Source organism: Oculina patagonica, chromosome 9 (genome assembly GCF_052425735.1).
Source record: "Oculina patagonica isolate OP01 chromosome 9, crgOcupat, whole genome shotgun sequence".
Taxonomy (NCBI): domain Eukaryota; kingdom Metazoa; phylum Cnidaria; class Anthozoa; order Scleractinia; family Oculinidae; genus Oculina; species Oculina patagonica.
Genome location: NC_135766.1, coordinates 15,015,070 through 15,041,832, shown reverse-complemented (window position 1 = coordinate 15,041,832; position 26,763 = coordinate 15,015,070). Strand labels below are relative to the sequence as shown.

The window sequence follows — 26,763 nt, the reverse complement described above, 5'->3', positions numbered from 1 at the left end:
TAATCCTATCAAGGGTGAATAATGTAATAGTAATTTGATTTAGTTCTTTAATTGCTTTAATATTCCATTCTTGAGCCAGACATTATGGAATCAACATTCCAATGTTGAATACTAGAGTCGTTGCATGTTTAAATTCGAACGTTGAAATATTCACTTTAGCCTGTGTACAGCCATCCCGCTCCCCTAAAAATAAATTGGGGGATAGGGAACGTCTGTGTTATGCCGTCATTAATCATGTTCTGCGGCGGGTGGTTTTCCCGGAATGTGTGGAAAATGATCTGATTGGCCCTTACACAAAAACCATTCATAATTGCCTTTAATTTATACGGGCGATAGCTTGTGGTGTTCCAAATTATTTCAGCGTGGGGCGAGCATTCGATCTTTACAGCCTTTTGCGTCTCACTTGTTTCTGAAGGGCACAATAATAAATGATATGCAGTATTATTTAAACCAGAACAAGTTGGAAAGAGCCGTAGTTTGGTGAAGACTGTGTTATTGAAAATTTCTGCGTTGTAATTTTGAAATCTCTGTAATATGCCACATCTTTCGTTAGTGCGGTTTGTTTTGGCTCACTTCGATTTAAAATGTTTTGGTACGGAAGGACAAGCTCTTAAATTAATCCATGAAGGCGAATGACTTCTTGGATTCCGGGCCCGGCCGTTAACTAATACTGTTGCACAATGAATTGTACGAATGACAGTGTCTGGCTTTGCCGAAAACTGTTGTAGCTTTACTTAGAGAACGAAGAAGGTTGGTTATTAGTTTTTGTGCTGTAAACGCTAAGCTTCTTGCATTTTATTGATCTAGCTCTTTGTTTCTTGAGCTTAATGATGTTTTATCCCCTGTGTTTGTTGTGTTATATTTGGAACCGCATGATTCAAATTTGGTCATCCGGATATCCGATAATAATAATTTATGTAAAATTAAATTTATAAATTAATTTATGAACATGATTAACGACGCCACAACACCGATATTCCCTCCCCCATTTTTTGAGGGGAGGCTATATTCACTTCAGTAGGTAGGAAAATATTGAATGATATCAAATTTCCATTAAGTCACCCTTAATAGAATCCTCTGGCAAGCTGTTTTGATTTTCATTTCTGCTTACACTATTTCTACCTTCCTGGTGGACCACAAAAGCTTTATTTTGCATCATATTGCAATATTACAACATCCAAGTAAAAACATTTACTCAGTTTACAATTAGTTTCAACAAGTTTTTCAATGAGGCAAGAGGGATCAATGCAAATTTGAATAACATTTTGTGAATCTCAGCCAACCCAAAATTCCCTTGCAATCGCTTGGCTGGTAATTAAAGGGCTATATCCAAAAACCCAACGACTTTAGTGCTGCACTCTCCACTCGACTACTCCTCATTCTCCTCAAGGCTTAATGGCTGCTTTCCTAAGAGGTTAATTATGCTGCCAAAACTGGTATGGCATGTAAAATCCAGCCAGCCCTGCTGCCTGATTGTAGCACAAAATATGCAACACTGCAAAAGTTAACAAACTTAGTTTGGATAAAAACTTAAAGTGATAAATAAAAATGCCAAGCATTTTGAAAACTGGGGAATATCACCAGGTATTTCCAGTTTTGGATGTGTCACGTGATGTGTTTTGACTAAATGTACACACACAAAAAAATATTAATGGATATTATTATATAATATTATTTACCGGACTGGAATTTTTTCTCCCATGTATGGGCCCTGTCTTAACACTTCCATGATTCTGTTTCTCAGTTCTTGAATTCCATTGATGCAACCCTCTTGGTCTACAGAATAACAACAAGAGTACAATACGTTTTGACACCAACGCAGTATAAGCATCTATGCACACATACTAACAATGAAGAATTACATAAATTATTTAATCTGCAGAGCTAAAGAAAAAATTACAGTAAAAATTGGTATTAAATGTATTTAGCAGATTTGTACAAAGAGGAGGGTAAAGAGAAGTGAAAATGAGCGAAAAGTAGTGCAGTGCAAGCTGGATTAAAATAATAAAGTATCTTATCTGCAAGCTTTTGGCAACATTTATCTTTTATCATCGAATACCAAAACTAAAATAATTAATCCTAACTGATTGAATGTGTGGTTCCATAAGAAAATGCACCCCCCCCCCCAATCGTGGAGGGAATTGGAGGGGTGAGGCAGGAGGGGGGGGGGAGGCAGCGGGTGTCAGTGAAATTACGTTTCCATGATCAATTCGATGGAGTGCTACCTACTTTCAAAATTTCTTCTTACCTACACTGCAGATAATTTACATAAGAAAAATTTTTATGTTTGTCAATTTCCTAGCGATTGTGTTTTTGATTCTGTGATCATGTTTATGGTGAATGTTATCAACATTCCTTTAATCCATCTTATATAGCATTAAGCAGTTTTCACGCGTGATTGGATGAATAATAGGAGATTGTATGGTTATAAATCAACGTAAATCAACAAGTGACTACCAAATATTTTTTCTGTTTACTGCTGAGGAAATTTCTATATAAATTTTGTCTTCACATGTTTGTGTTATGGTCGATTGGTTATACACAATTGCCACGTTTACAAAAGAAAGCAGCCTAATGTTGAGAACTATCTGAAATTCCCTGTGTTTTAGGGGTATGGATATATCAGAGTTCTCAGATAAACCCGTAACCCATCACACCTGTCATGAGTGTCACTAGAAAGTGCTACTAACAGCTGTAAAGGCACAGCAGTAGATAGGTTTGAACTACATAGCATTTAACTATGTAGTTCCCTATAACAGGCAAAATCACTACAGCAACGGTTGCTGAACTTTCTATTGAGAACCTTGGATATTTTCTAGAACCACACAATTGAATCTAACGATGCTAGCTAGTCAGTACTAAATTAATTCAACAAGATCGGTATCTACTGTAAAATTAATTGCAAATTCAAATTATTTTCTCATTGACTACATTAAGTAGTTGTACTGAATATCAGTCAATATTACATGGTCATACAAAGTACTTCCATACCTGCTTGATGTTTTCCTTGCTTGGGACCCTGACCAAAGAATCTTTTTATCCTATTTCGCATCAGTGAACTTGTGTTATCAATGCTGAAGAATGGTCGGATCACATGTTTCTCGTATTCCTTACCAGAGATTCTCTTCCGTATCTCTGAGTTCATCACTGATATGTCTTCATGTGGTTTGTCAGCATGTGTACCCACAATGAATACTGGGGGCAGCAGATAGGGCAGCTTCCCTTGTGCTCCGTCAGCTGTTTCTTCTTTCACCTGTGTGACACTGTGAACTGTAGCAAGCCACGACAGCAAATTCTCCAAATTTGTTTGATTGTTTGGGTTTTCCAAATGAATATCACAAGCTCCTTGTCTAACACAGGGCTGGGCTGGGGCAAGTAATGGCTTGCTGAGATTGTGCACCAAAATGTAGAGTGCTCGTGATGATAAGAAAAGAGGGTGAGAGGCATAGTACAGGTGTTGTCCAGCAAAGTCCCACATGTCCATACTTACAACAGATTCTTCTTTGGTGATACCACTATCAACATGTTCACCTTTAGCATAATTTAACCACTGATGAACATGTTTTGTGACGTCATCTGGAGGTGAAGTAGCATTGATCATTACATCAGGCTCATCTGGTGTGTTTTCACCTCTGCTATCAGGGATATGTTCACCATTGTCCTGCTTTAATATTACTAATGGAACAGAAATGTCTGACTCATCAGGGTGATCCACAGTTTCCTCAATCTAGAATAGAGCCGATGAAAGAAATGATAAGCAACATATTTACTGTAAGCCAGGTACTCAGATAAAGACCCCGGCAATTCTAGACACGGCAAATTTCCGCCGCCCTCTCCACTCCTCCCTTTGTGTCTTTGGTCCTCTCTAGACACTAAATCTTTACTGATGAAACTTTTCTCTGACTTGTTCCATTGCAATTCATTACAAATTTACAGTACCGTAAACACCCGCAGATAAGCCGCACCCTGAATTAAGCAACTCAAATTTTGGAAAAAAAGTTTTTTGAAAGTAAATAAAAAAAAAATCCAAAGTCGAGTCTTCAGGAATCTTCTTCATCGAAGGTAAATTCACTAAACATTCAAACGGAAATACTTCAGTCTTACCCACAATCTCAGCTCTTTAATATAATGAACACCAAATTTGACATATAGTTGATCTTTTTTCTGGTATTTGTTGACCGGTATTTCTTCATTAAACGCAGTTTTTCCATGGATTTTTGTGTGGCAACAAGAAAGTGCATTTCCAAAACGTACATAGCTTAGTAACCAGGCATTCAATCGGATGCGAAAATGGGACTGGTGCGAGAACGAACATGCAAAACAAGATGGAGGTGTCGCAGTGATCTTGGCATCCCCCAAATTTAGGCACCCCCGTCCCAAGATCCCTAGTGAATTTGGCATCCCCTGAGGGGATGCCAAGATCACTAACAGCAGACTTAGCTAACTGGGGCAAGTGAAGCAAACCACAATTCCATTAAAAAACCATTTTGCTTTATCAGAAAGCTTTGTCTTCATAAATTTAATCGTTCTTAGCAAACAGTATTGACGACTTCGCAAATATTCGCAAAGCTATAAACAAACCGTTTGATTCAAGTCTGCGCAATTATTCTTAAAACCGAACCACGCGCCGAAATCCCTTATACTAACACACACATGGTGCTTAACGCTAACCTTTTAATTTTTCAAACATAAAAAGCGCATTGTAAGAGCTTCCAATTTGCTCAGTGGGTGAACATTTCAAATGCGAACATGATCAAGAAACTGACAAAGGACTGTCACACAATATAGCAACTCGATATGAATGCGATCGCCAGGCGTGACCTCTCGAGTCTGTGAACTTATCTCTTTTGTTTGTATTGTTATGAGCAAAAGGTTTTATTGCAGGTTAGGGTTAGTAAATACTGGGTTAACTTAATGACTTTTACCTTGTGATTTCGGTTTAGTCCATATAGGTATTCCAGGATCGACCCAAGGTTAGAACATTTACAAACAGCTAAGGCACGAAGATGAAAAAAACACTTAAAGACGTTGAAAACGTGGAAAGGACAAGACATATAAGGAGAGTGATTTATTGGGGATACCGAAATCCCTAGTGACATGGGTATCCCTTCCTACTATATTGTCTCCGATGAGTATTCTGAGAATTAACCTATACTAAAACTAAAAAGTAGGTTACAGAGACGAAAGGCTTTCAAACAGGTACAAAAGTGACAGGACGAGGAATTTTGGGGGATACCGAAATCCCTAGTGATATCCGTATCCCATCCTCATATTTGTCTGTGGTGAGAATTCTGAATAGAAAAGTAACCAACACTAAAAATAAAAGGTGTGTTACCTAGACGAAAAGGGTTCTAACCGGTAACCGGTATCACTAGGAAATTTGGTATCCACAACAATTTACTGTGCTTACTTGTTCAGTTACATGTGTAGTATAGGTAATTCTCTACAGGTAAAGTAGTTCATTCTTTGTCTACCCTACATTTTTTTCTGTACCTTAGTTACTTACTTTTACGGCGTTCGAATTTCTACAAAAGGGTATCGATAACTGACATATATATATTGGAAGGGGATACCCCCAGGGGGGGGACTCCCGCTTGTAAATGACGGGGATGATCGAATGGAGGCAAATTTTAGGACCCAAAAAACCCCTAAGTCTTCCAACACAACCCAAAAAAATCCCTTGTTAAATCACCCCTAAGTTGCCAGGAGGGGCAATAATATAACAAAAAGAAAATCATAAAAAATTAAACGTTTTTGTTTGTTTATTTATCATACCATAAATACTCCAAGGCCACACCAAGGCACTTAAGTTCGTTTTTAATACCCAAAAAAATCCCCTATTTAAATCAAGTCACCCAAAAAAATACTTGCCAAAATTTCCAACCCAAAAAAATCTCAGAATCGAAAATTTCAAACCCAAAAAAATACTTCGATCATCCCCGTCATTTACAAGCCGGAGTACCCCCCCCCCCCCTGGGGGGATACCCATGTCACTAGGGATTTAGGGATCCCCCAAATTCTCTCTCCTTACCTTTTTTAGCCCGTTTGAACGCTTTTCATCTATTTAACCTACTTTTCATTTCTAGTATTGGTAAATTCTCTCTCTCTTCATCATACTCATCAGAGACATTATAGTAGGACAGGATACCCATATAACTAGGGATTTCGGTATCCCTTGATCCCCAATATATATATCTCTCCTGACGTTTTTTAAAATATGTCTTGTCCTTACCACGTTTTCAACGTTCGAGATTTTTTTCTTCATCTTTGTGCCTAAGCTGTTCGTTGTACTCTTGGGACGATGATCAAATACCTATAAATCACAAGGTGCAGGAGTAAAGGTCATTACGTTATCCCAATAAACTAACGTCTTGTTTGTTTACACATACCTGTTTTATTTGTCACTTAACTATATTGTTAATAATGATACAAACAAAAGGGATTAGTTCACATGGAATAAATGAGCATTTAATAAAAAAAACAAAACAAAAATCTTTGGTCTATTAGGTTATTAAAATCTTTGACAGACACAAGAGGTCAATTTTCACAGCCTGGTGACTGCATACATATCGAGTTTCTATTGCGTGACAGTCCTTTGTCAGTTTCTTGATCAAGCATGTTTGCATGTGAAATTTTCATCCGCCGAGCAAATTGGAGTCTCTTACAACCGCTTTTTATGTTTGAAATATTAACCTGCCTTGAAAAGTTTATCGATAAGCACCATGTGCGTGTTAGTATAAGGGATTCCGGCGCGTGATTCGGCTTTAAGAATAATTGCGCGGAAGTTTAATCAAACCGACAAACTGTTTGTTTTCCTTTGCGAATATAAATTTGCAAAGACGCTAATATTATTTGCTAAGAACGATTTAATTTATGAACAAAGCTTTGTGATAAAGCAAAATGGTTTTTGAGTGGAATTGTGGTTTGCTTCACTTGCCCCAGTCTGCTGTTAGTGATCTTGGCATCCCCTCAGGGGATGCCAAATTAACTAGGGATCTTGGGACAGGGGTGCCTAAATTTGGGGGATGCCAAGATCACTGCGACAGAGGCGTTCGGGTTTCGTGGCTCGTATCGTTAAGTTTGGCCTTCTGCTGGAGATTAACTTGTTGCATCAAGAGAGTTTTGTAATCAGTTCGACTAATTTGCCATCAAAGTGCTAAACGGGAAAGAAACAGTAGGCTATGATCCGCATCTACCACGCGAATACTCATGGTATTTTCTCGCTCGCGGTGTATCAATATTTATTGTGTTGAAATATATGCCCTCGTCGACACTGCAAACAGCTTTCACGGGCTTTTAAACTTGCAAAAGCAATCACCAGTACTCCCTTACAGTTTTAATTACTATTAATTTGCATACTTTTCCATGAAAATGTCAATTCATGAAAATTTTCGGCACCTTTTCCAAATGTTCCCGCAGATAAGCCGCACCCTCAATTTCGAACAAAGATTTGTGGAAAAAAGGTGCAGCTTATCTGCTAGTTTTTACGGTAACTCTCTCTAAAATGGACAGTACTAATGGCCATTTTAGATGTGTATAGAGACGTGTTACAAATACAAAATAGGGTTGACCAGTGATCTTCTATCTGAGATAAAGAGCCAGAGAAACTGTCTGAAGATGACTTCCGCTCAGGTTGTCGAAATGTCAGTCACCAACAACAGTTCTTCTCAGAACTACTCTCACCCGGACAATCACACTTTACGACCTACATGTACTGATGCTCCTGGGTTCAAACCATTTACTATAATAGTATCAATACTGCTTTGAACACATTGGACAGGGGTCTACTTATGAGAATTCTATATGGCATGGCAAAAAGTGTCAAGCCTACATTCTGCCCCTTACATGTGTATACAGTCGAAGCTCTCTATAACAGACACTCTCGTACGCAGACATGCAGCGCTAATTAGGGGCACCTTGTTTGAAACCCCGTTTTATCTCCCATACAAACTCGCTGCGCCTACGAGTTGGTGTGTTTCTGAATGCCACGAGAAGTGATAGAAGTGTTAACTGTTTGCCTCTAAGGGAAAAAGTGGATCAATGTAATTCATTGATACGTAAGAAACGAGTTCACGATCGCCGCGGGAACTATTGATTTGTTCGCTACATTTCAGGTTAGAAGATCTTAGAAAAATAGTTTAAATGACAAGCTTATGTGGTGTCTGGTGGTGTTCCAGCACAAGTTGCATGGCCAGTGCCTTCCCCAAGGTAAAGAAAAGCTCCACTTCCAAGACATCCACTGTCTCAAAAGAAGTTGTTCATGTCCGGCTCTTTCCGCGTCCGATACTCGCACGGAATCACACGAAACAAATCCTAACCAAGTGAATGAAATTCAACTGCCCCCTTAGTTAAAGCTAGTGAAAGCATTGAGCCAAATAAGAACGACTCGGAGCTAATAAATGTGATCGCTTACACATTTTCTAAGATCTTCTAACCAGAAATGTTATGACCAAACTTTATAAAAACTTCCTTCGGCAATCGTGAACTCCTTTCCTTCGTCTGATTTCCCCTCAGAGGTGAAAGGGGAAACTGGCAAAAAACTTTCTCTGCTGTGGAAGATTCTTTTACCTTCAGGTAGCCTTAATTAACGAACCCAAAAAATCATTAAAAGGTTGAAACTTAACAGGCCAGATCGACCACGAAGCAAGGCTTTTCTGGGAAAGTATTGTCAAAACAAAACATTGAGGCCTAACTAGCCTCGCTTTCATGTGACTCGTCCCAGGCACCGACTGAGTGGTTTGCCATACAGTCGAAGCTCTCTTACGGACACTCTCGTAGCGGCGCTCTCTTCGCCCCTTGTTTACCCTTTTCTCCCTCACTCTTATTTTTCATTCTCGTCTTCCCGTCCGCCCGACACTTCGTTCGACTTCTTTTCTTTTGCTCCCGTGCCCTCCACTCCCTCTTTCCTTTTTCATCTCCGTCGCCTACTCACACGGACCACATTTTCTTGTTCGTCCCCGCGTCCGTTTTGCTGGCGCTCCCTGCGGCCATCTTTCCCCTCCCTTTCCTGCCTCGCCATTCTCTGCGGCCACTCCAGTTCGGCTTTTTTCGCGTCCCGGGGTGTCCGCTACGGGCTTCGACTGTATTTGCATTCGGTGTATAGATTATGTGCATTAAAATAAGTAACTCTCAGACCTGGACCTTCTTCGATTGATTTCCATCTTCACTTCCTGAGTCCCATTCATCCCATTCACTTCCCGAGTCATTTCCAGTTTCACTTGCTGAGTCCGATTCTTCTGATTCTTCTTCAAATTTAAAAAAATCCTTTGGTTCAGTCTGACACAGTTTTTCTGTCACCATCTTTGCTATATCTTTGGAACATTCTAGCAATCCTTCTTTGTTCTCATGGGTGGAATGCCAGTTCTTCACTCGTTCAACTTCAATCTCACAATATGACGCATTTACTTCAATTCCTTCAGTACTCTGTTCTTTAGGATCAAATGGCAGGCCTAAGAGACTCTTCTTTAGACTGGTTTTACCAGCACGATCTGGGCCAATAAAAAGTATTCGGCGACGGTAGACATTCACATATCCATCTCTTAAAGCCTTTTCATAGGCCTGTTGTGCTCTTGGTCCTTCAGCTCTTTGCCTTTGTACATGCCCTATTTAAGGAAATTCAATAAGAATAGTTTTGTCCAAAAATACTAAAATAACTTACAGCTAGGTTCAACAATATCAAGCTGTAAGTAATTGACTTGCATGTTTGCATACAACTGATTGAAGAATTGTTGACCCATGAAAAGCATAAACCAAGAACGATGCGACCCAAATGTTTACTGGGAAATCGGGAAAAAAATTATCTTTGTTCATGACAGAATAAACATGACAATAAGACAGCAAGCCCTAGGATTTCAAATCCCCTTGAAAACAATATTTTGGTTCCGTGCCTAGAGATGGGAACCCATCGGTAACTATTTTTTGGTTCCGTGAAAATTCATGTACACGTACCCATTTCAAATACATACATGTATCACTGATTTAATTAAATAATACAGCCGTTTTGAGTAGTAGGCAAGTTAGCTCTGGAGTAGTCAGGAGCACAGGCTACGAGCTTAATTGTTATGTACAGAAAAGTTGTAAATTTCATGCCAGTAGCAGGATCACATCCGTTTACAGCAATTTTTTTGGCTTGAAATCCTAGGGCTTGAGACAGGTTACATAAATCATGCTCTCTGGCTCTAAAAAAAGAAACTATCAGTAGATTATCAATAAAAGGATGTTACTATAATTAAGCTTACCAATGCTGTGTACCCAGAATCCCATTTGGTCTCATCACTCATGGTTTAAGCTTTTCAACGTTTCCTCAATTCTTAAGGTGTATACAGTACCGCTCAAAAGTAAGTTACCACCTCTCGTCTCGTTTCTCGCGAGACGAGTTTCTCGTCTCGCGAGACGAGAATCTCGTATCGCAAGACGAGATTCTTGTCTCGCGAGAAGAATCAACGAAGCGGAAATGTCTGGCATAAATTACGGCAATTATCTGACGAGAAAACGATTAATGTCTCGCGAGAGTTTTCGCCGTTTTGTCAACTAAAATTCGAAGTTTTTGCCTGATTGGAAAGATTGCTGATTTGTTGACAACGATCGGTTTTTTTTTTCACTGGTAAGAAAAGTTCCATTTGAGATGAATGTGTGTGCTAGCGAACTCGAGAGAGCTTTTCAATCGAAAGTCGTCGCTTTGCTGTTCTTTATTATATTCTTCTATCACAAATGCAAAAAGTGAATTAAAGCAACTCAAAAATCGAAAATCAAAAGCAGAGCACTTGCATTACACTGCAACATCTTCACGGGTTTGTATTAAATGTTGCGTGCGTGCAGCTGTTGAATCGAAACTTGTCGCGTCGCAAAAGAATTTATCTTATCAAAAATGCAAAACGTGAATGAAAGCACCATCAAAATTCAGAGGTTAAGACGCCTGTTAAAAGCACAACTCTCGCTTCAAACATGACCCGAAAATGAAGAAAGCGAAATTTTCTGCCGTCGAGGTTTTCCTGTCTTTAGATCTTTATCTGACGGTGAATCTTCGCCGGTGTGTAAACAAAGGTCACGCTTGTTATGATTTCTTGACCTTTCATCACGCTTGCCGCCGAATCGTGGCTTGGAAGTTGTAATGTGAAGTTATGAAAAAGAACACATTAAGTGCGAGCGTTTATTAAAATAAAAGTTTCACAGAAGATTGAGGAATCGGCGACATTTTTTGCGGGGAATGTGTTATCTTTCGGGCGACGAATGCCGACAAAGTTGTGATTTATGCAAATGTCGGCTTCTAACCAACGAGAAGTTTATTTGCCGTTCAGCTAGATTTTTTACCGATTAGTACTATTTTTAGCGGAATGAAATAGCTCTTTTTCGCTCAATTCTAATTTTGACGCTGGATTCGTAATCAGTGTTACGATTTCTACGGCTCGAGTCCCGCCAACGTGCTCAAACGTCACAAATTACATAACTACAGTAATTTTACCGCCAACATCGCCGCTCACGTGTGAAAAATGTTAGCTGGAACTCGTGAAGCCAGTTATAAAGTTTTTCGTGGCTGTAATAGCTTAACATATCGTAAACAAGAAAATGGTCGTTGAAACCGAAGTCTTTAACGCTAGCAAAACATGGATAAAATTTTTCATTTCGAGAATGACGCGAATTCTCTCAGAGACCCAGACATGCTGTGTAAATAAACAACTTGTCGATGTTTATAATTTTCATTACGTGTAACTACGAATACGGAGTTCGCTTGCAGTTCGCTTGTTCTGTTTAGCCTTTTAAGTTCTTGGTAACGGTTAAATTTCAGTTTGGGATAGCATATGTAACAAGTATTCAAAAGTAGGCTTGTTGAACCGATCAAATATAATTTCTTTCAATCTTTGGCCGCTACAGGGTTCAGACGAAATTTACCGCCAAAAAGCCGTGCAAAGATCGCTCGATAAATTTCGAAGCGTTACTTTACTTGACTGAAAACCGTGATCTAGATAGCCACGGATGAGATGATTTCGATTTAAAACATACAACTTTGAATAAGACTTTTGCTTTGGAATCAAGCGATATTCGGGGAAGAAAGAACTCGCTTGAATGGTCGACATGTCAAATGGCACATTTTCTGTTTTCAACCACAGGTAATCTTTGCTAGGCGATGTTCGCTCGCTTATTTTTTCTACATGTATGGTTAACAATGGGTAATTAAAATCTCGAGAGAAGTTAGAGCCGTGAACTTGCAGTTTTTACAAGCGTCTCGCGAGACGAGTGTCTCGTCTCAAGAGACGAGAATCTCGTCTCGCGAGACGAGAATCGCGTCTCGCGAGAGGGTGGTAACTTACTTTTGAGCGGTACTGTAATTATAATTTATCAATTCCAACTAAACCAAGCACCTTCAGGCCACAAAATTAATGGTACAAGTCCATAAATGCAGGAGCTATTTTCAGTAATTAATTGTTACAAGGACTTCAACACATGCCTGTAATTATAGGGTGTCCATAATAATTTATTTGTTAATTTAAACACTTTGTCCATGGCAGGTGATAACACAATAGAACTTTAAGTCCCATACAACTAAGGAATATCACCCAAACCCAGCCCATATTATACATAACTGTAAAACTAATTCACAAACACTCTTAGCCTGAGTATCAGGCTTTTCTAAGGGGTAGGGGGAAAAGGAAGGAGCGCGGACGGAAAGAAAAGCCTGACACAGACGCTTTAATTCCAGTCTTCCACCCTTCACGGCGTGATAAGCGTCAACCAATCAAATTCATTTCCGGTTGTCACTTGCGAAGCCGGACCAAGATATAACTGATAAGACACAATACATCTTGCAACAATATTTATAATGCCGATCCAGGCATCAATAAAATGCAAGTAATCAACGTTTTCACGGAACATATATCTTGTCCTTACACGGCGAAAATTTCGAGAGTTTAAAGTATATCTTACAAATAGAATTGAGCAAAAACAAGCTAGCAAAACATGTGGCAAAGAAGTGTGAAACAAACAGGAAACCACGCAGCGCAGACAATTATGCAATGACCTCTAGACATTTCCTTGGCCACAATCTTACGGCTCTATTTAATACATAATGCCTCTAAATAAAACAGTGCCCCTCAGAAAGAAGTGAGAAGCAAATTTCGTCGAAAAACCGAATTTAACACAGAACGGCAATGGTACAAATGTCACAAACGTAGGCCCGTCACCTTTATTTTGCTAAAACTCCGAGGACGTCGACTTTCCGTTTCACAAGCAGCTTTCGAGGCATAATTTCTGTCCTCTATTACGTCTAATTCCAGGAAAAACTGTAGAGCGCCTTTACGAGCCGTTTTGAAGTCGTCGCCTTCCATAAATACACTGAAATAACGCTGAATAACGTCGAGCGAAGTTTTCGCTCACTGTTCGTTCGCGTGGACATCAGTTCATTGAAGACGCCGTTATGAAATTTTTATTTCCGGTGGTGTGACGTCAGGGCCCATTGTGAATTACCCAATCAGCGCCACATCCAGAATCTGGATGGTTGACATGACCCAATCAAAGCGTTTGTGTCAGGCCTTCCTCTCCTGTTTCCTTCCCTACCCTCCCCCCTCCCCTTAGGAAGGCCTGATACTCAGGTTAAAACACTCTCAATTAACAATAAGAAACTTTAAAAAAAGAAAACAAATATTATAACAAAATAAAAATAATATTAAATTGAATACTGAGAAGTTAACTGTAGCTTTTTTTTCAACAAACATGTTTATCACTGGCATAATAATACTGTTAACAGTATTAACTGTGTAAAGGTTACCCTTGCAGTTGATGTGCTGTACCCCAATTTGAAAGCTCAATAAATTTTGGTCATTTAAGATAAGACAATAATTAAGTTTGAAGTTTCGTTTTTTTCCTTCCATTGCAAATAATTATTTCAACACTTTACATTCCAGTTAAATTTTCTATATCTTGAAATGAGGAGCAAGAACTTAATTTAAGTTCAATTGCAGTTTTGTCCTCAATCTTTTTCTATACAACACATTTATTCAAGACTGCAAAAAGAGCTAGCTTGAATTCAACTTATATAAATATAAAAGCTCAATAAATTTTATTTTTGTTATTTAGATAAGATAATAATTAAGTTTGAAGTTTCGTTTCTTTTCCTTCAATTTGCATAATTATTTCAACACTTTACATATGAGTTAAATTTTTTTTAAATAAGGTGCAAGAATTTAATTTAGGTTCATGCAGTTTTGTCCTCAAACAACACATTTATTCAAAACTGCAAACGGAGGTAGCTTGAATTCAACTTTATATGAAAGAGAAAAGGCTTCTTCACTCCTGAATTTTTAACTAGACTTTTAGGCTTTCAAGTGCATGTATGCTGAAAAAAGGATTGCTATCAAAAAAATATAAGATATGAAATTCCACTTGTCAGGCATGCAAAGTTTCACATAAGGATTCAAGTTTTTATTTCCTTGAAATTTGTGAAAATGTTTTCGGACTAAACATTTATGAGGATACTTAACACAGGTAAATTAAACTTTGTAAAATAATAATTGTCTAAATAAACTCCATTCATTTATTCTTCTCAGGCTAAAAGACAAGCTAATGGTCAGGAGTATGCAGTATACCACTGGCAAGTTAACACTTCATGTACAAATTTGTTCGAGTGCACAATTCAATATAACATGAATACAAATAATGAACATTTAATTTCTTATCTTTACCTGCTACACCTCTGGAATACTTCATCCTATTCTGTATCTTCACAACCCTTCTCGTTTCTTCAACTGTTAAAGGATTATTATCCACATTCAGCACTTCCAGCTTCTCCAGTTCAACAATATCATCAGGCAGAGATGTCAGCTGGTTACCAGCCAAGAACAGCCACCTGAGTTTCTTCAGATTTTTTATGTTTCTTGGTAAAACTGACAGCTTGTTGTTATCCACATGCAGCTTGGTCAGGTTAATCAGTTGACCAATAGTTTCAGGTAGTTCACTCAGCTGGTTGTTGTTTAACCTCAGCTTGGTCAGGTTAATCAGTTGACCAATAGTTTCAGGTAGTTCACTCAGCTGGTTGTTGTTTAACCACAGCTCGGTCAGGTTAATCAGTCCACCAATAGTTTCAGGTAGTTCACTCAGCTGGTTGTTGTTTAACCACAGCTCGGTCAAGTTAATCAGTTGACCAATAGTTTCAGGTAGTTCACTCAGCTGGTTGTTGTGTAACCACAGCCATTTGAGATTTTTCAGCTTGTTTATACTTGTTGGTAACGCTGACAGATTATTAACAGACAAGTAAAGTTCCTGTACATGAGTCAGCTCAGCAACAGCTTCAGGAACTTTGTACAACCTTCTTTCCCTCAGATCTAAAACACTTTGTCCACACTCATCTTTAAAAATAAACTTACAGAGTTCCTCTGCTGAAAATATGTTTTCCATCTTTTAGATGCAGTGTACAATGCAACTGTCTATAAATTCACTGGGTTCTACTGTCGAGTATCTGAAACCAAAAACCATTCAGTATTAGCAAGATAAAAACCTAAATCAAAAATAGTTCACAACTCGCTCGAAGCCTATATTCAATCTTCAAAGAAGTCTTCAGTGAGAATCGCAGAAACCTGGGTAAATATTACTGTATTAGGTCAAACAACATGAAAGAAAGAAAGTTGTATTAATATTCATCTATTCCGTAACAAGCTTTTAAATACGACAACTAAAGATTTAGAAGACATTTTCAATGCAAACGCTGCTAACTCATGCTGACAGATCGTCAGCCATATTTCTACACGGATCGATCGGTCCGCTCACAATCTCTGCAAGCTTCAAATTAAACAAGCTCTCTTAGCTACTTATTTAATTAACTTCTTATCGAGTCTTTCGCTTGTGTTTTATCAGTGTTCTCTCTTTAGTCTATAAATAAGGTGATAGAGGTCTGTTCCTGAGGCTAGGAAGCCGTATAAGCTACATGTAAAGCTTCATGTATAAACAGCTTTGATCTCACCACAAGAAGAATTTCAGCTTAATTGCTCATTTGACAAGCGTCAAGTTTTTTAAAACGCGATGTGAGTATAATTCGCATCAATAAACGTCTGTACATCAAACATTTCTTACCTCAAACACTTCCAGAAAACAGAGAAAAGGACGCAAGTAAACTGTAGTCCGTACGCTGCGAAGAACGATACTTTCGCTTTCTCTTTATAGCTCTGAACATACGGTAACTCCCTTTCTCATATTACAACAGTAGGGGTAGGGAAGGGCAGTGGCAGGGACAGAAGTCCCGGACCACTAGTCCCTCTTGATCGGACCCGATCAAGATCGATCAACTCGGTAAGCAGCTTTTTGTTTATTTCCTCTTTGTTGAATAGCTGCTATTCTTATTCAAATCATTTCGCCGAGTTGATCCGGGCCGACTTTTGTCCCTGTGTTGTGGGCGGCGTTGCGGGCAGGGTGGGGAGGGGGGAGTTAACGTCGTGTCTACCCCGCACAGGTAGCGAAACTGATCTTTCTTATCTGTTGTTGACGAGGAAAAGCCTTTCGTGTCATTCATCAGTAAGACGTTGCTGATCGGAAAACTAGACTGATAGCCTGGTTATATTCTCCAATCGTTAATCGCACAAAAGTTAAGAGAACTCCCATCCTCGGTGACCCAGGGGCAGTAAGTGGGAGCGACGGGTTTTCGGGCGAGGTATACAACAAGCTATAGAGCGTAAACTTTCGCCCCACTTTCGCCCAAAATCCCGTCGTCCCGATAAGCTACCCGTCGCCCCCACTTACTGCCCCTGGGTCTCCGAGGATGGAGAACTCCAAGTCAGCTTTTTATGTTTCCTGGAGTGGAAACGACCCGCTCTGACTCCAGCTGAAAACCCTTCATTTGCGAATTGCGTCAGGCACCTATCCGCTCAAAAGAAATGCCCTGTTCCTTTTTTTAGCACATTATAAAACATGGCAGTTCGTTCCTAATCCACGATATTTTACTGAAAGGGAGCAACACAAAACGATTTATTTCCAACTGTACTTCCGGTTTGCTGGATTTTCATCCGGGTGGGGAGGTTACTCCCTCAAAATACCTATACGGGTATGTGTCCCCACGGGGTCGTGATTTTGTGCTTCTGATCTAGAACGGGGTATCCATTTTAGACACGATTCCTAGAATGGGGTATGATGTGTCAAACGCACGAAAGTTTCAAATTATCACTGCAGCCAAAACGGGGTGTTAAGGGTGTTTCTCTTGCGTCCTCGCATCGGGTTCAGCCCCCCCGCTCTGTCCCCCGTGCTCTCCAGTAGGCTCGGCCTTTGCTGGCCGCGGTCTGTACGGCTCCCCTCCCGCGCCCCCGTGTCCCGTCGCGTCTTCGGTCCGTTTGCCCGTTCGCTTCGCGTTTCTCCCCTCCTCCCCCCTCCCCCCCTCTCTCCCCTTCCCCCACCGACCTCGTGCTCGTGCTCTCATGCCCAGCACCCTGGCCCACTAAAAGATTGACCTGTTACCAGAACGGGGTATTATTTTGAATGTAAATTCTTTCTAACACGGAGTGCTACTTTTGAGAACCGGGCGGCACATACCCACCCCAAACATACCTGACAACCCCCAGTGATTTTCATTAACCATGTTCTGGGATTAAGACAATTTGTTGTTGAGTATTTAATGCGCTGTTGCTAACATCTTCTCCGCGCCAAGACTAGCTTGTCTGAAGAACTGGTGGCAATTTGGAAATTTTACTGAAGGGACTCCCTCTTTGAATATTTCTCGTTAAAACTTGGTTGGTAGTCAGTTGGACACAACATGCTTGGTAATTAAATCCTGTTACCTGAATCATAACCATAAGCCATAAGGAAAGAAACTGTTAATGTCAAAAAAGCAACAAGAAAGTAGGGAGGCTAAAGATCCCCAGCCCCTCCCCCGCGCGGTTCATTGGAGAGTAGCAGAAACCCATAAGGGTTTCTCATAAGTTTTTTTAAGTTTCAGGCAAATTCCCCATTGCTGCATATCTCCTCGCACCAGTATTCCTACAAAAGTCTCGATCAACCTTGACCATCCGAGGCAAAGATAAAGTCTCAAAGTTTTTTCTTCGCTAAGCCTCGGCTCAAAATTAGACGTTCCCATTGCTTTGACTGCTGGATGTTTATTGAAGGGGTACAGAGCGGGAGTAAAACAGGCGGGATGTCTAAGCGAGAAAAGTGGGCGGGGGGGGGGGGGGAGGAGAGCGCGAGCCGCGAGGGATTACGAAAGTGGAAAGAACCGGAAAAAAGGTAAGGAACATTCCGCAAGCAGAAGCCACTTAAGAGAGGGCGTCAACAGGGAGCAAAAGGTACTGGAATAGGGACGTTTATTCAACACCCCTCCCCCACTCCCTTTGTACCATCCCCTGGGGCCCCTCTCCCCTCCCTTTGCACCATCCCTGGGATTTGTGCATCTGTAACAGGTGATCAACACAAAACGCTGTGGAGCAAGAACAAACGTGACCACAAGAAAATGAAAAGTTTTCGATTTCTTCAGTTAACAAGTTCTCCTCTTGTTAAAAAAATAAGTCCGTTTTTCCTTCGAAAAGTTACAATAAAGTTGACCAAGAAAGGTTCCTCTCTCGGTTGACATGTGACCGGCCGTGTGTAGCCATTCGGATTGATTTGGTTTTATTTATAAACGAGAACGAAAGTCCCCCAAATGGCTTACAAAAGCGCTAGAACGACTGAGACAGGATTTCAAGTCCGGGGCGGGAGGGGCGGGGGGGGGGGGGGTGGTGTTACTCCCTATGGCGGACTTCACGTGAAAAAATGTACCTTTTAAGGCTGGAGGTAAATAAAAGTAGGAATTTCAAACGTTTAGTGCTACTTATGTATTCCAAGGTGCCTTCCAGATAAAACGTTCAGAAAAGGGATTCAGTATTTCCACTGCACGTATGTGAGAAGGGTAGCAGTTTCTTGGTTATCCTTGATGTGAAAAGAGCAATCTGAAGGAGTAAGGGTTTAGACTTCCGGGTGGAGCATCCCCGTCAGGCGCGAATCCAGGAAAAATAGTGACCGTTTTCCAATAACACTGGCGCCAGCCTGATGGGGGTCCAGGAAAATTTTTAGATATTGACTCCCTAAAGTGTCTTATTCGGGTATATTGAGTTACTAGGACAAGGGGTTGACTGATTTCCGTAAAACGGTGGAAACCGGTCTGGATCCGCGCCTGCCCGTGTTAAATTTTGTTCAGTAACCCATCTACCTGGGTGTTTGGCCAAATTATTATTTTGAGAAACTTTGGAAATGGTCGTGGTGGCCCCTAGTAGGTAAAAACAAGAGAGAAGCATCAATCACAATTATAATTTTCCTTTTAAGCCGATCTGTTTGTTCTTGACTCAATTTTCGATGACTTCTGTTCATCTTCATCTGATGACGGTGAACAAATGCCACCGAAAATAAATTAACACAAAAACAAGGAAACCGGCTTAAAAAACTTACCTTATTATAGGAAATTAACGCTCCATGAAATTAACGCGACTTTCAAAACTTCGCGTTAATTTAAGTCGCGTTAATTTTTGTTAACGTTAATTTCCGCACCGTTAATAAGTAGAGTGTTAATTTCCATTATTTTGGCCCCAATTTCTTGATACAGGCCGGACGTTCTTGACTCCCAGGAAAAGGCATTATTTCATCAGGGTGGAAATCTGCCGGCATCACTGAAACTGTGAAGTACGCTCGAGGCGGTCAGATTCCTTTGCTTAACCCCTACGTTTAGGATAATACGCCTAGTGTTGAAATAAACTTGATCCTGTTGTCTCAACAAGTGTTTTCTTTGTGTTCGTCGCGTTAATTTCCTTCATTTTGAAATGTTTTCCCCTCTTCTGCGTTAATGTCCTTTATTGGGGAGTAATTTTTCCTTTAATTCGCGTTAATTTCAAATACCTTACTTAACACAAACGTTAATTTCATATAATAAGGTATTATAAATGTCTTCTACCTATCACAATACTAGGTCCAGTAACATCGACATATTCGGTTCCATCATTGAGCACAGAAGCTTGGACTTTGCGTGACTCGTCAGATTTAGTCACGCAGGTCAATGCCACGTGACAGAAAAACACACAGTAACTTAATTCTAATAACTTAATTCTAGCACAGGGAGCCCTCACATCCGTTAAGAATATGAATAAAATATTAACTTACCTTTATCGCGCGCGTGTTTTGTGGCGGCCATTTTGAATTTTTAATACGCGCGCGGTCTGCTAGTGCGAGGTCTGGAACCGATATTACGGAAGTCTGGGACGGGCGGCAGAATTCGTAAATTCTCGGAGGATCCGATCGCTCACCGAGGATAATTTATGATAAATAGTGTAGTTTTTGGCTCCGGCGCGTCCGCGCGTCTCCGTAATTCGGTTCCAGCCTCGCACTAGCAGACCGCGCGCGTATTAAAAATTCAAAATGGCCGCCACAAAACACGCGCGCGATAAAGGTAGGTTAATATTTTATTCATATTCTAAACGGATGTGAGGGCTCCCTGTGTTCTAGCAGCCTTTCTTGCTGTTTTTCTTTTAAATTTGAAATCGTACAAGCAGTGCTTCTCTACGAACATGCAACTCTATCATTTATCATTAAAGGGCCAATGAAGAAGAAAGTAAGTTTGTCTAATATGATTCAAAACGAAACTTTCAATCGACTGCGCAGGAAACTGGTTTAATAGATCCTCTTTAAATCAATCTGTCAAAATAATATATATCGGTATTGTACTTGATTTACAATAAAATATACTGTACATACTTTTGATATCTCTTAGAATAAACAATGTTTGTAAAGAATATTTTTATCAGTATTTAAAATATATATCAATGTACAAAAGATTTACATTAGTTTAAATTCTTAAATGGAGGAATTGAATATCAAAATTTTTATTTCTTAGTTACTGACTGTTGTATCTACAAAATCTGTTTGAAAAATATTGATTTAAAAAATTTCTTTTCTTATTATTCACTGGAAATGTCTAATATTGACTATCTACTAAAATTTATGTCACGCAGACAACATTTCTGTATTTGGTTCCTTATAAATTGTTTGCTATCAAATCACTGATAGATTGCACTTTATTTACAGAAAATATCTTTTTGTACAATCCGTCCTAATCTTAATCTAAAATAGATTGTTTGACCATTATTATTTGCTGTTCTGTATCTAAAAATGATTATTCCTTTATCATTATTTACCATTCTAAATCTATAATTGATAATTTCGTTATTGAGAAATCCAAAAGGAACGTCGCGAGGGGAAAGGGAATGATCCCTCAAAAAGGAATTTTAATGAAACAGCTAATTCGCAAATGAGGACTGGAATAGAACTAAAGCTCTTGAATTGAAGCAGACATTATTGCACAGGACACTGCACTTCCAACATTAATCTGCTGAAATAAAAACACAAATGTCTTGTGTAAGTAACATACTACATCTGGGTAGAAACATGTCACATTAAAGGGAAACTGGTTTTACTGGTTTTTGTCTTACGTGAAATCAAAGACGACTATTGAATCAAAGCAGCTTCCCTTTGCTGATCATTTTAGTAATTCTCATAACCATTCTCTTGACTGGGTATTGACATGGCGAGGAGAAATTTGATGTTGGTCACTTAGAACTTCAAGGGTTAAAGCATAACAAAATGCACTTTCAAACCTTCTTTTTAGTTTTACCTTTTACTATCAAGCCATGACAGTTCTTTTATGAAAACAGCGTAAGATAAATCAAAAGGGCTCGTATACCAATAGAAACTTAGGTAGATAGAAACTTTATTAAGAATGTCATCAACCACCTAGCTGTGGGAAAACTCCCCCACTAATACGGGGACAAAACAAAAGAGTTAAACTAAAAGAAAATGCTACAAAACTACATGTATAACTATTTACAATAATAAAATTTAGATCTAAGTTAAAATATGTCATGAGACTATGTACAGTGGATTATATAATACAATACATACTTAAAAATTCTTTAGGAGGAGCAGAGCGGACAGCCTCTGCACCCATCATCTAATAATGCATCAAGATTGTTAAGATTTCTGATGTTCGTCTTAAAAATGCTGAGAGATGTGGCCTCTCTTATGCTCTTTGGTAAATTTGACCACAATTTGGGTCCTAGATATCTGATCGAGTGCTTACTGTATTTCACCGAGTTAAACCTAGGCATTGTAAAGTCAGATTGTCTTAAGTTATACGTACTGGGGTTATTGTACTGGGGTTATTGTTATTTTTGTGATATCCGGATTAATCAAGGTCGAGGTAAGTGTTATCAGCCTAGAGACCTTATAGAGACCTTGATTATTCCGAATATCACAAAAAGTAAAGTAATGACAAACAATTTTAAACAATTTCAACCTGTTTTAAAACTTGTGATACAGTCCGGCTGGTCTTCCTACTAAATCGTGGAATAGTTCCTTCCCAATTTTTGTTAGTCATTTTGTGTTTTCCGAGACTTTATTGTCCAGCAATTTTTGAACTTTGGTCAAACTATTTCTCGTTTGAAGAAGTGAATCGACGAACTATGAATTTCCTTCGCCGCCAGATGCCTGACACATTGCTGTTGAAAATCATGCATTGCGCGTGCGACCTACAGATTAGTGAATTATCTGCTAGCCTAGCAGATTATTCACTAATTTGTAGGTTGCGCGGGGTCGCGCAGATTCCCAGAATTAGCTGTAGGCTCTTAGCCAATGAGAAGACAGCTAGTGACTACAATGTATAATAACAGAGATAATAGGGGCATGATTGAACTGCTACTAGTTTCTTACCTTGAGAAGTGCCTTGGCGGCAGACTTGTGCAGCACCCTGGTCACAGGACTTGGAAGAATGGTCATTTCCACTCTCAAGCTGGTATGCCAAGGCTGAAAGAAAAAGAGTCCATTTTGTAGACATTTTTGTTTTGTCACTGTTTATACTTGGCATATGCTTAGCTTAGTCAACGTCAATTGACAAGGCAGAATTTTTGTTTTGTTTCCAATGCAATAACATGTGGTTTTGTCATTTGTCTGCAATTTCATCAACCAAATATTCCAGTTTTCATAATTTGTAGATGTGCCTTGTTTTACTACAAAGAAGATCCAATAAATTATATATTTATTGCATGCAGATTCGTTGAAGACCCACAATGGTTTATTTTGTATAACAATAGCTAACTTTCCATCTAATGACATCCAATAAATGATAAACCTCTGAGTTAAGAGCAGTGATTAAAAAAAACTTGGGAGACATGACATGACATTCATGACCAACAGACTTACTTTACCCAGACAACAACAACAACATAATTTATTTCCTTAACTTACTTTGTACAAGTTAAAATTGCAAGACTTTTTATGTTTTATACCATAGATATTTATGTATTATTTTATTATTAAGTTAGGGAATGGAGGCCAAGTGAACCGTTAGGATTTCTAGTTGGCCCCCATGTGTCAAAAATAAGTTAATCTGTATATCAGGTGAGGAACCAATGAAAAGCAAAGAAAGAATGTAAATAGGAAAGAAAAAAACAATACAATATTAGTAATTTTTACTGAGTACTGAGTGTATGAAGTACTGAATGTACTGATGACATGAGCTTTACCTTGTTTGGGTTCAAGACTGACATAGTGCAGCTCATGAACATGTCCCAGTACAAGTGGGTTGGTGCTGTCAATAGGGTGCTCTGGCCTGATAGTGAGGTCACTGTGATGCGGCAGACTGCTGATCACATGAATGCATGTTTGATAACAGTTTGCTGCAGCATAAAGAATCACGTGATCCCCCCACGTGCCATCTTGCTCCATGTTTGTAAGGTAGTCAGCCCATGTTTGATATCCATGGACAAAGTTGAACAGATCTGTTCCATCCAGCTGTAAAAGGATTAAAAAAACAACTTGACTTGAAGTGGAATATAGTTTTAAAGTGAACCTAACCCCTAATTTTTTTTCACCTCCCAAAATTAATGTACTTTCTTTACTTTTTCAGTGCAATTTTGTTTGATTTGGTAAAATCCTCGATTTTTGATGCCCTATTGAAGTCGGGCTCCGTTTGGTTCGAGACCACGTTTATGGAGATCTGGGGAAAGTAGGCTTGTGATACACCTTTTGCTAGTCTTAAAGCAGAATGCATTAAATCTGGGATCTTTTCTTCACACAAAACCAAACTTTCATAAATTTCTGAGGGGCAAAATCCTGACTATCGACGTCCACCATTTCGTTTACCTCAGGACCAGTGCATGCACAACCTGAATTATTTAAAATGGGGCTGAGATGGAAGGTGAACAACAAATAAAAAAATTCCAAGTTAGTTTACAAATGGCAGCATAAGCTCTATGTCACATATGGCAAAAGTTTTAGAGTTAGATCTTATTAAGTGTCTGATCCTGGGGAGGACTTCCATATAAAATGGACAGGCATGCTCATCAGGAAATTTAAATTACTGTACCTCTGAAGAAGACAAGTATAGGCATGGCGTAAATTAGTTTACCCCTAAAATATACCATTTTTCATTTTTTTGGTCAAGACCGCTAAAACTAATATAATGTTAAAATTTTTCTAAGACATTAAAAAATAAAATAAGTGAAACAACTAATCAAAGGAAAAAAATTAAGGTTACATAAAACTAGGTTAGCCCAATAAAAATAGATCAGCAATAAAATTTCCGAAACAAAAATGTTTTAAGTGCCGATTTAAAAGTCGAAAGAGATGGTGCATTTTTGAGAGAGTCCGGTAGGCTGTTCCATAGTATAGGTGCAGAGAAAGAGAAGGCATGTCTTTGATGTCTTATTGGTCAAGACCGCTAACACAGTATGAAAGCACTTTTCCTTATCTATTCACATACAACCCTTAAAAAGACCACTGCACCATGGCAAAAATGATTACCTTCCCCTTCTCCTGGATGTCTCATGACACAGACATATTCCTATCTAAAGTTAGTTGTATAATAGAGGACCAAAATGTTGAGTTCTTTGTCACTATAAGGACCAACCTCCCACCATTAATTTTTCAGAGAAAATACTTAGCAGATTTTAAGTCCAATTCAACTGCATGTTCAGAACTGAATTAAGCGCCCAGCCTTAAATAGTTTTGAATAAGGGCCCACTCCCTTCCCCCAGACATCGAGGAGGAAGCACCAGAGAGTTGGCTAATTGACCTAAGTGACAGATGAGAATGAAATTGACTAAAGTTCTACTAAGAGACTTCCCCCAAGACCGAGTTTTCTTAGTACTTTACGGAAACTTTCAATGAACAGTTAAAATTCTGCTTTTATTAGTACATATGCACGTTTTGTTGTTATCTATTTTTTTATTTGCAAGATACACGTACTACTTGCTAAAAATGAAAATGTTATAAGCGCTCAGCCTCAAATATGCGCCCACTCTCAAGGTCCAAAAATTGAATAAGTGCCCAGGGCGCTTAATCAAATAAATACGGTTCCTAAACTTACCATGTGTGGGTTCTTGTTGAGGTACTGGACAACAGTTTGTCTCAATTCTTGATGAGAGATTTGGATTCTTTTCACAAGGTCTAGCTGTTCTGACAATGCATAAAACATACAATCTCCTGATCCTTGGTTGTCAGAAATCAGGAAGCCTCTGTCGGATGCAATCTTCCTCAACTCTGCTGAGAGGTCAGTCCTTTTGTTGACCTCACTTGCACTGTGTTGCATTTGCTGAAGTGTCTGGAACATTTGCTCAGGCTGCAGACCTAACACAAACACACAGATACAGTGGTGAGCAAACAAGGCACAGTAAAACAGAGGAAATCTCTTACAAGCCATCCAATTAGTTGTGGAATTGCTGCACTAATTTTGGAATCATAATGCATGAATGTGTAAAAAAATAAGCATGCTTCAAAAAATTGTTGGCTCAAGCAAACAACAATGTCAGGGTAATGTTCTAATATTAGTGTGTCAATATATTTTTACTCAATTCTACTTGTGTCAAAGCAGTCTTAGTTTCTTGCGCTAAAAAGAAATGTTTCTTGTAATTAATTGGAGAAGCACTGATATGTAAATATCTTCATGCATGCTTACCAGAGGGCCTAAGGGCTTCACTGTTCTTCATCTGTTCAATGCCAGACTCTACTGAAAAGCCATGCTGACCTGTAGCAATAAAAAAAAAATTAACAAGCTTTCTGTGCACGACAGTCGACGTATGACATAGCATGACTTGCAGCATGAAATACATGTGCAGTAAAAATGCACCTAACCAATTACCATAAAAATACCATTCATTCACGAACGTCGTTAACCCACCACCTCAGTCTAATTTTTGGAATCATAAGGACTGTAAATGTGTAAAAATATAACACGCATCAAGTGTTGGCTCAAGCATTAAATTATTTAACAGACCAACAAGCTATTATGGGCACACAATAATGTCAGGATAATGTGCTAACTATCTACTGATATTAAAGGAATATATGGTGCTTAAAATATCTACTGATATTTTCACATAATTCTGACTGTCAAAGCCATGTTAGTTTACTAAGTTTCACTGTCAAAGCAAGCTTTATTTCTTGTAATGACTGTAATTATCGGAAAAGCGCAGTTACCGGTATGTAAGTGTCTTCATGGATGCTTACCTAAGGGCTGTAGAGCTTCACTGCCTTTCATCTGATCAAAGCCAGTTTGTACTGAAGAGCCACGCTGACCTGTGATGATAAAAAATTAACAAGCTTTCAATAGATATGGTTATTTTCTATCTCTGCGCACAGACACTCGATGTATGACAGTGTAACTTGCGACATGAATAACGTGTGAATCGTAACATGTGAATGTGTAAAATATAGCATGTGTCAAAGAAGTGTTGGCTCTAGACTGAGAGCAGTGTCTCTTTTGTGGGGATGAACGCAAAAATA

At 39.1% G+C, this 26,763-nt stretch overlaps 2 protein-coding genes across 2 annotated transcripts in view; both read right to left on the bottom strand.

The window, feature by feature from the left end:
- The window catches only part of LOC144664970 (uncharacterized), a 133,426-nt gene that overhangs the window by 53,156 nt on the left and 53,507 nt on the right, over positions 1-26,763 (bottom strand). The gene's annotated exons all lie outside the window — the stretch shown is intronic.
- LOC144666828 (OTU domain-containing protein DDB_G0284757-like) lies at positions 20,435-26,544 on the bottom strand. Its single transcript, XM_078528233.1, has 6 exons — positions 26,458-26,544; positions 25,937-26,005; positions 25,349-25,608; positions 23,505-23,772; positions 22,693-22,785; positions 20,435-21,316 (listed from the first exon to the last, which is right to left on the bottom strand). The coding sequence occupies exons 2-6, from the start codon at positions 25,965-25,967 to the stop codon at positions 21,309-21,311; spliced, it is 660 nt and encodes a 219-aa protein (XP_078384359.1). The 5' UTR covers positions 25,968-26,005; positions 26,458-26,544; the 3' UTR covers positions 20,435-21,308.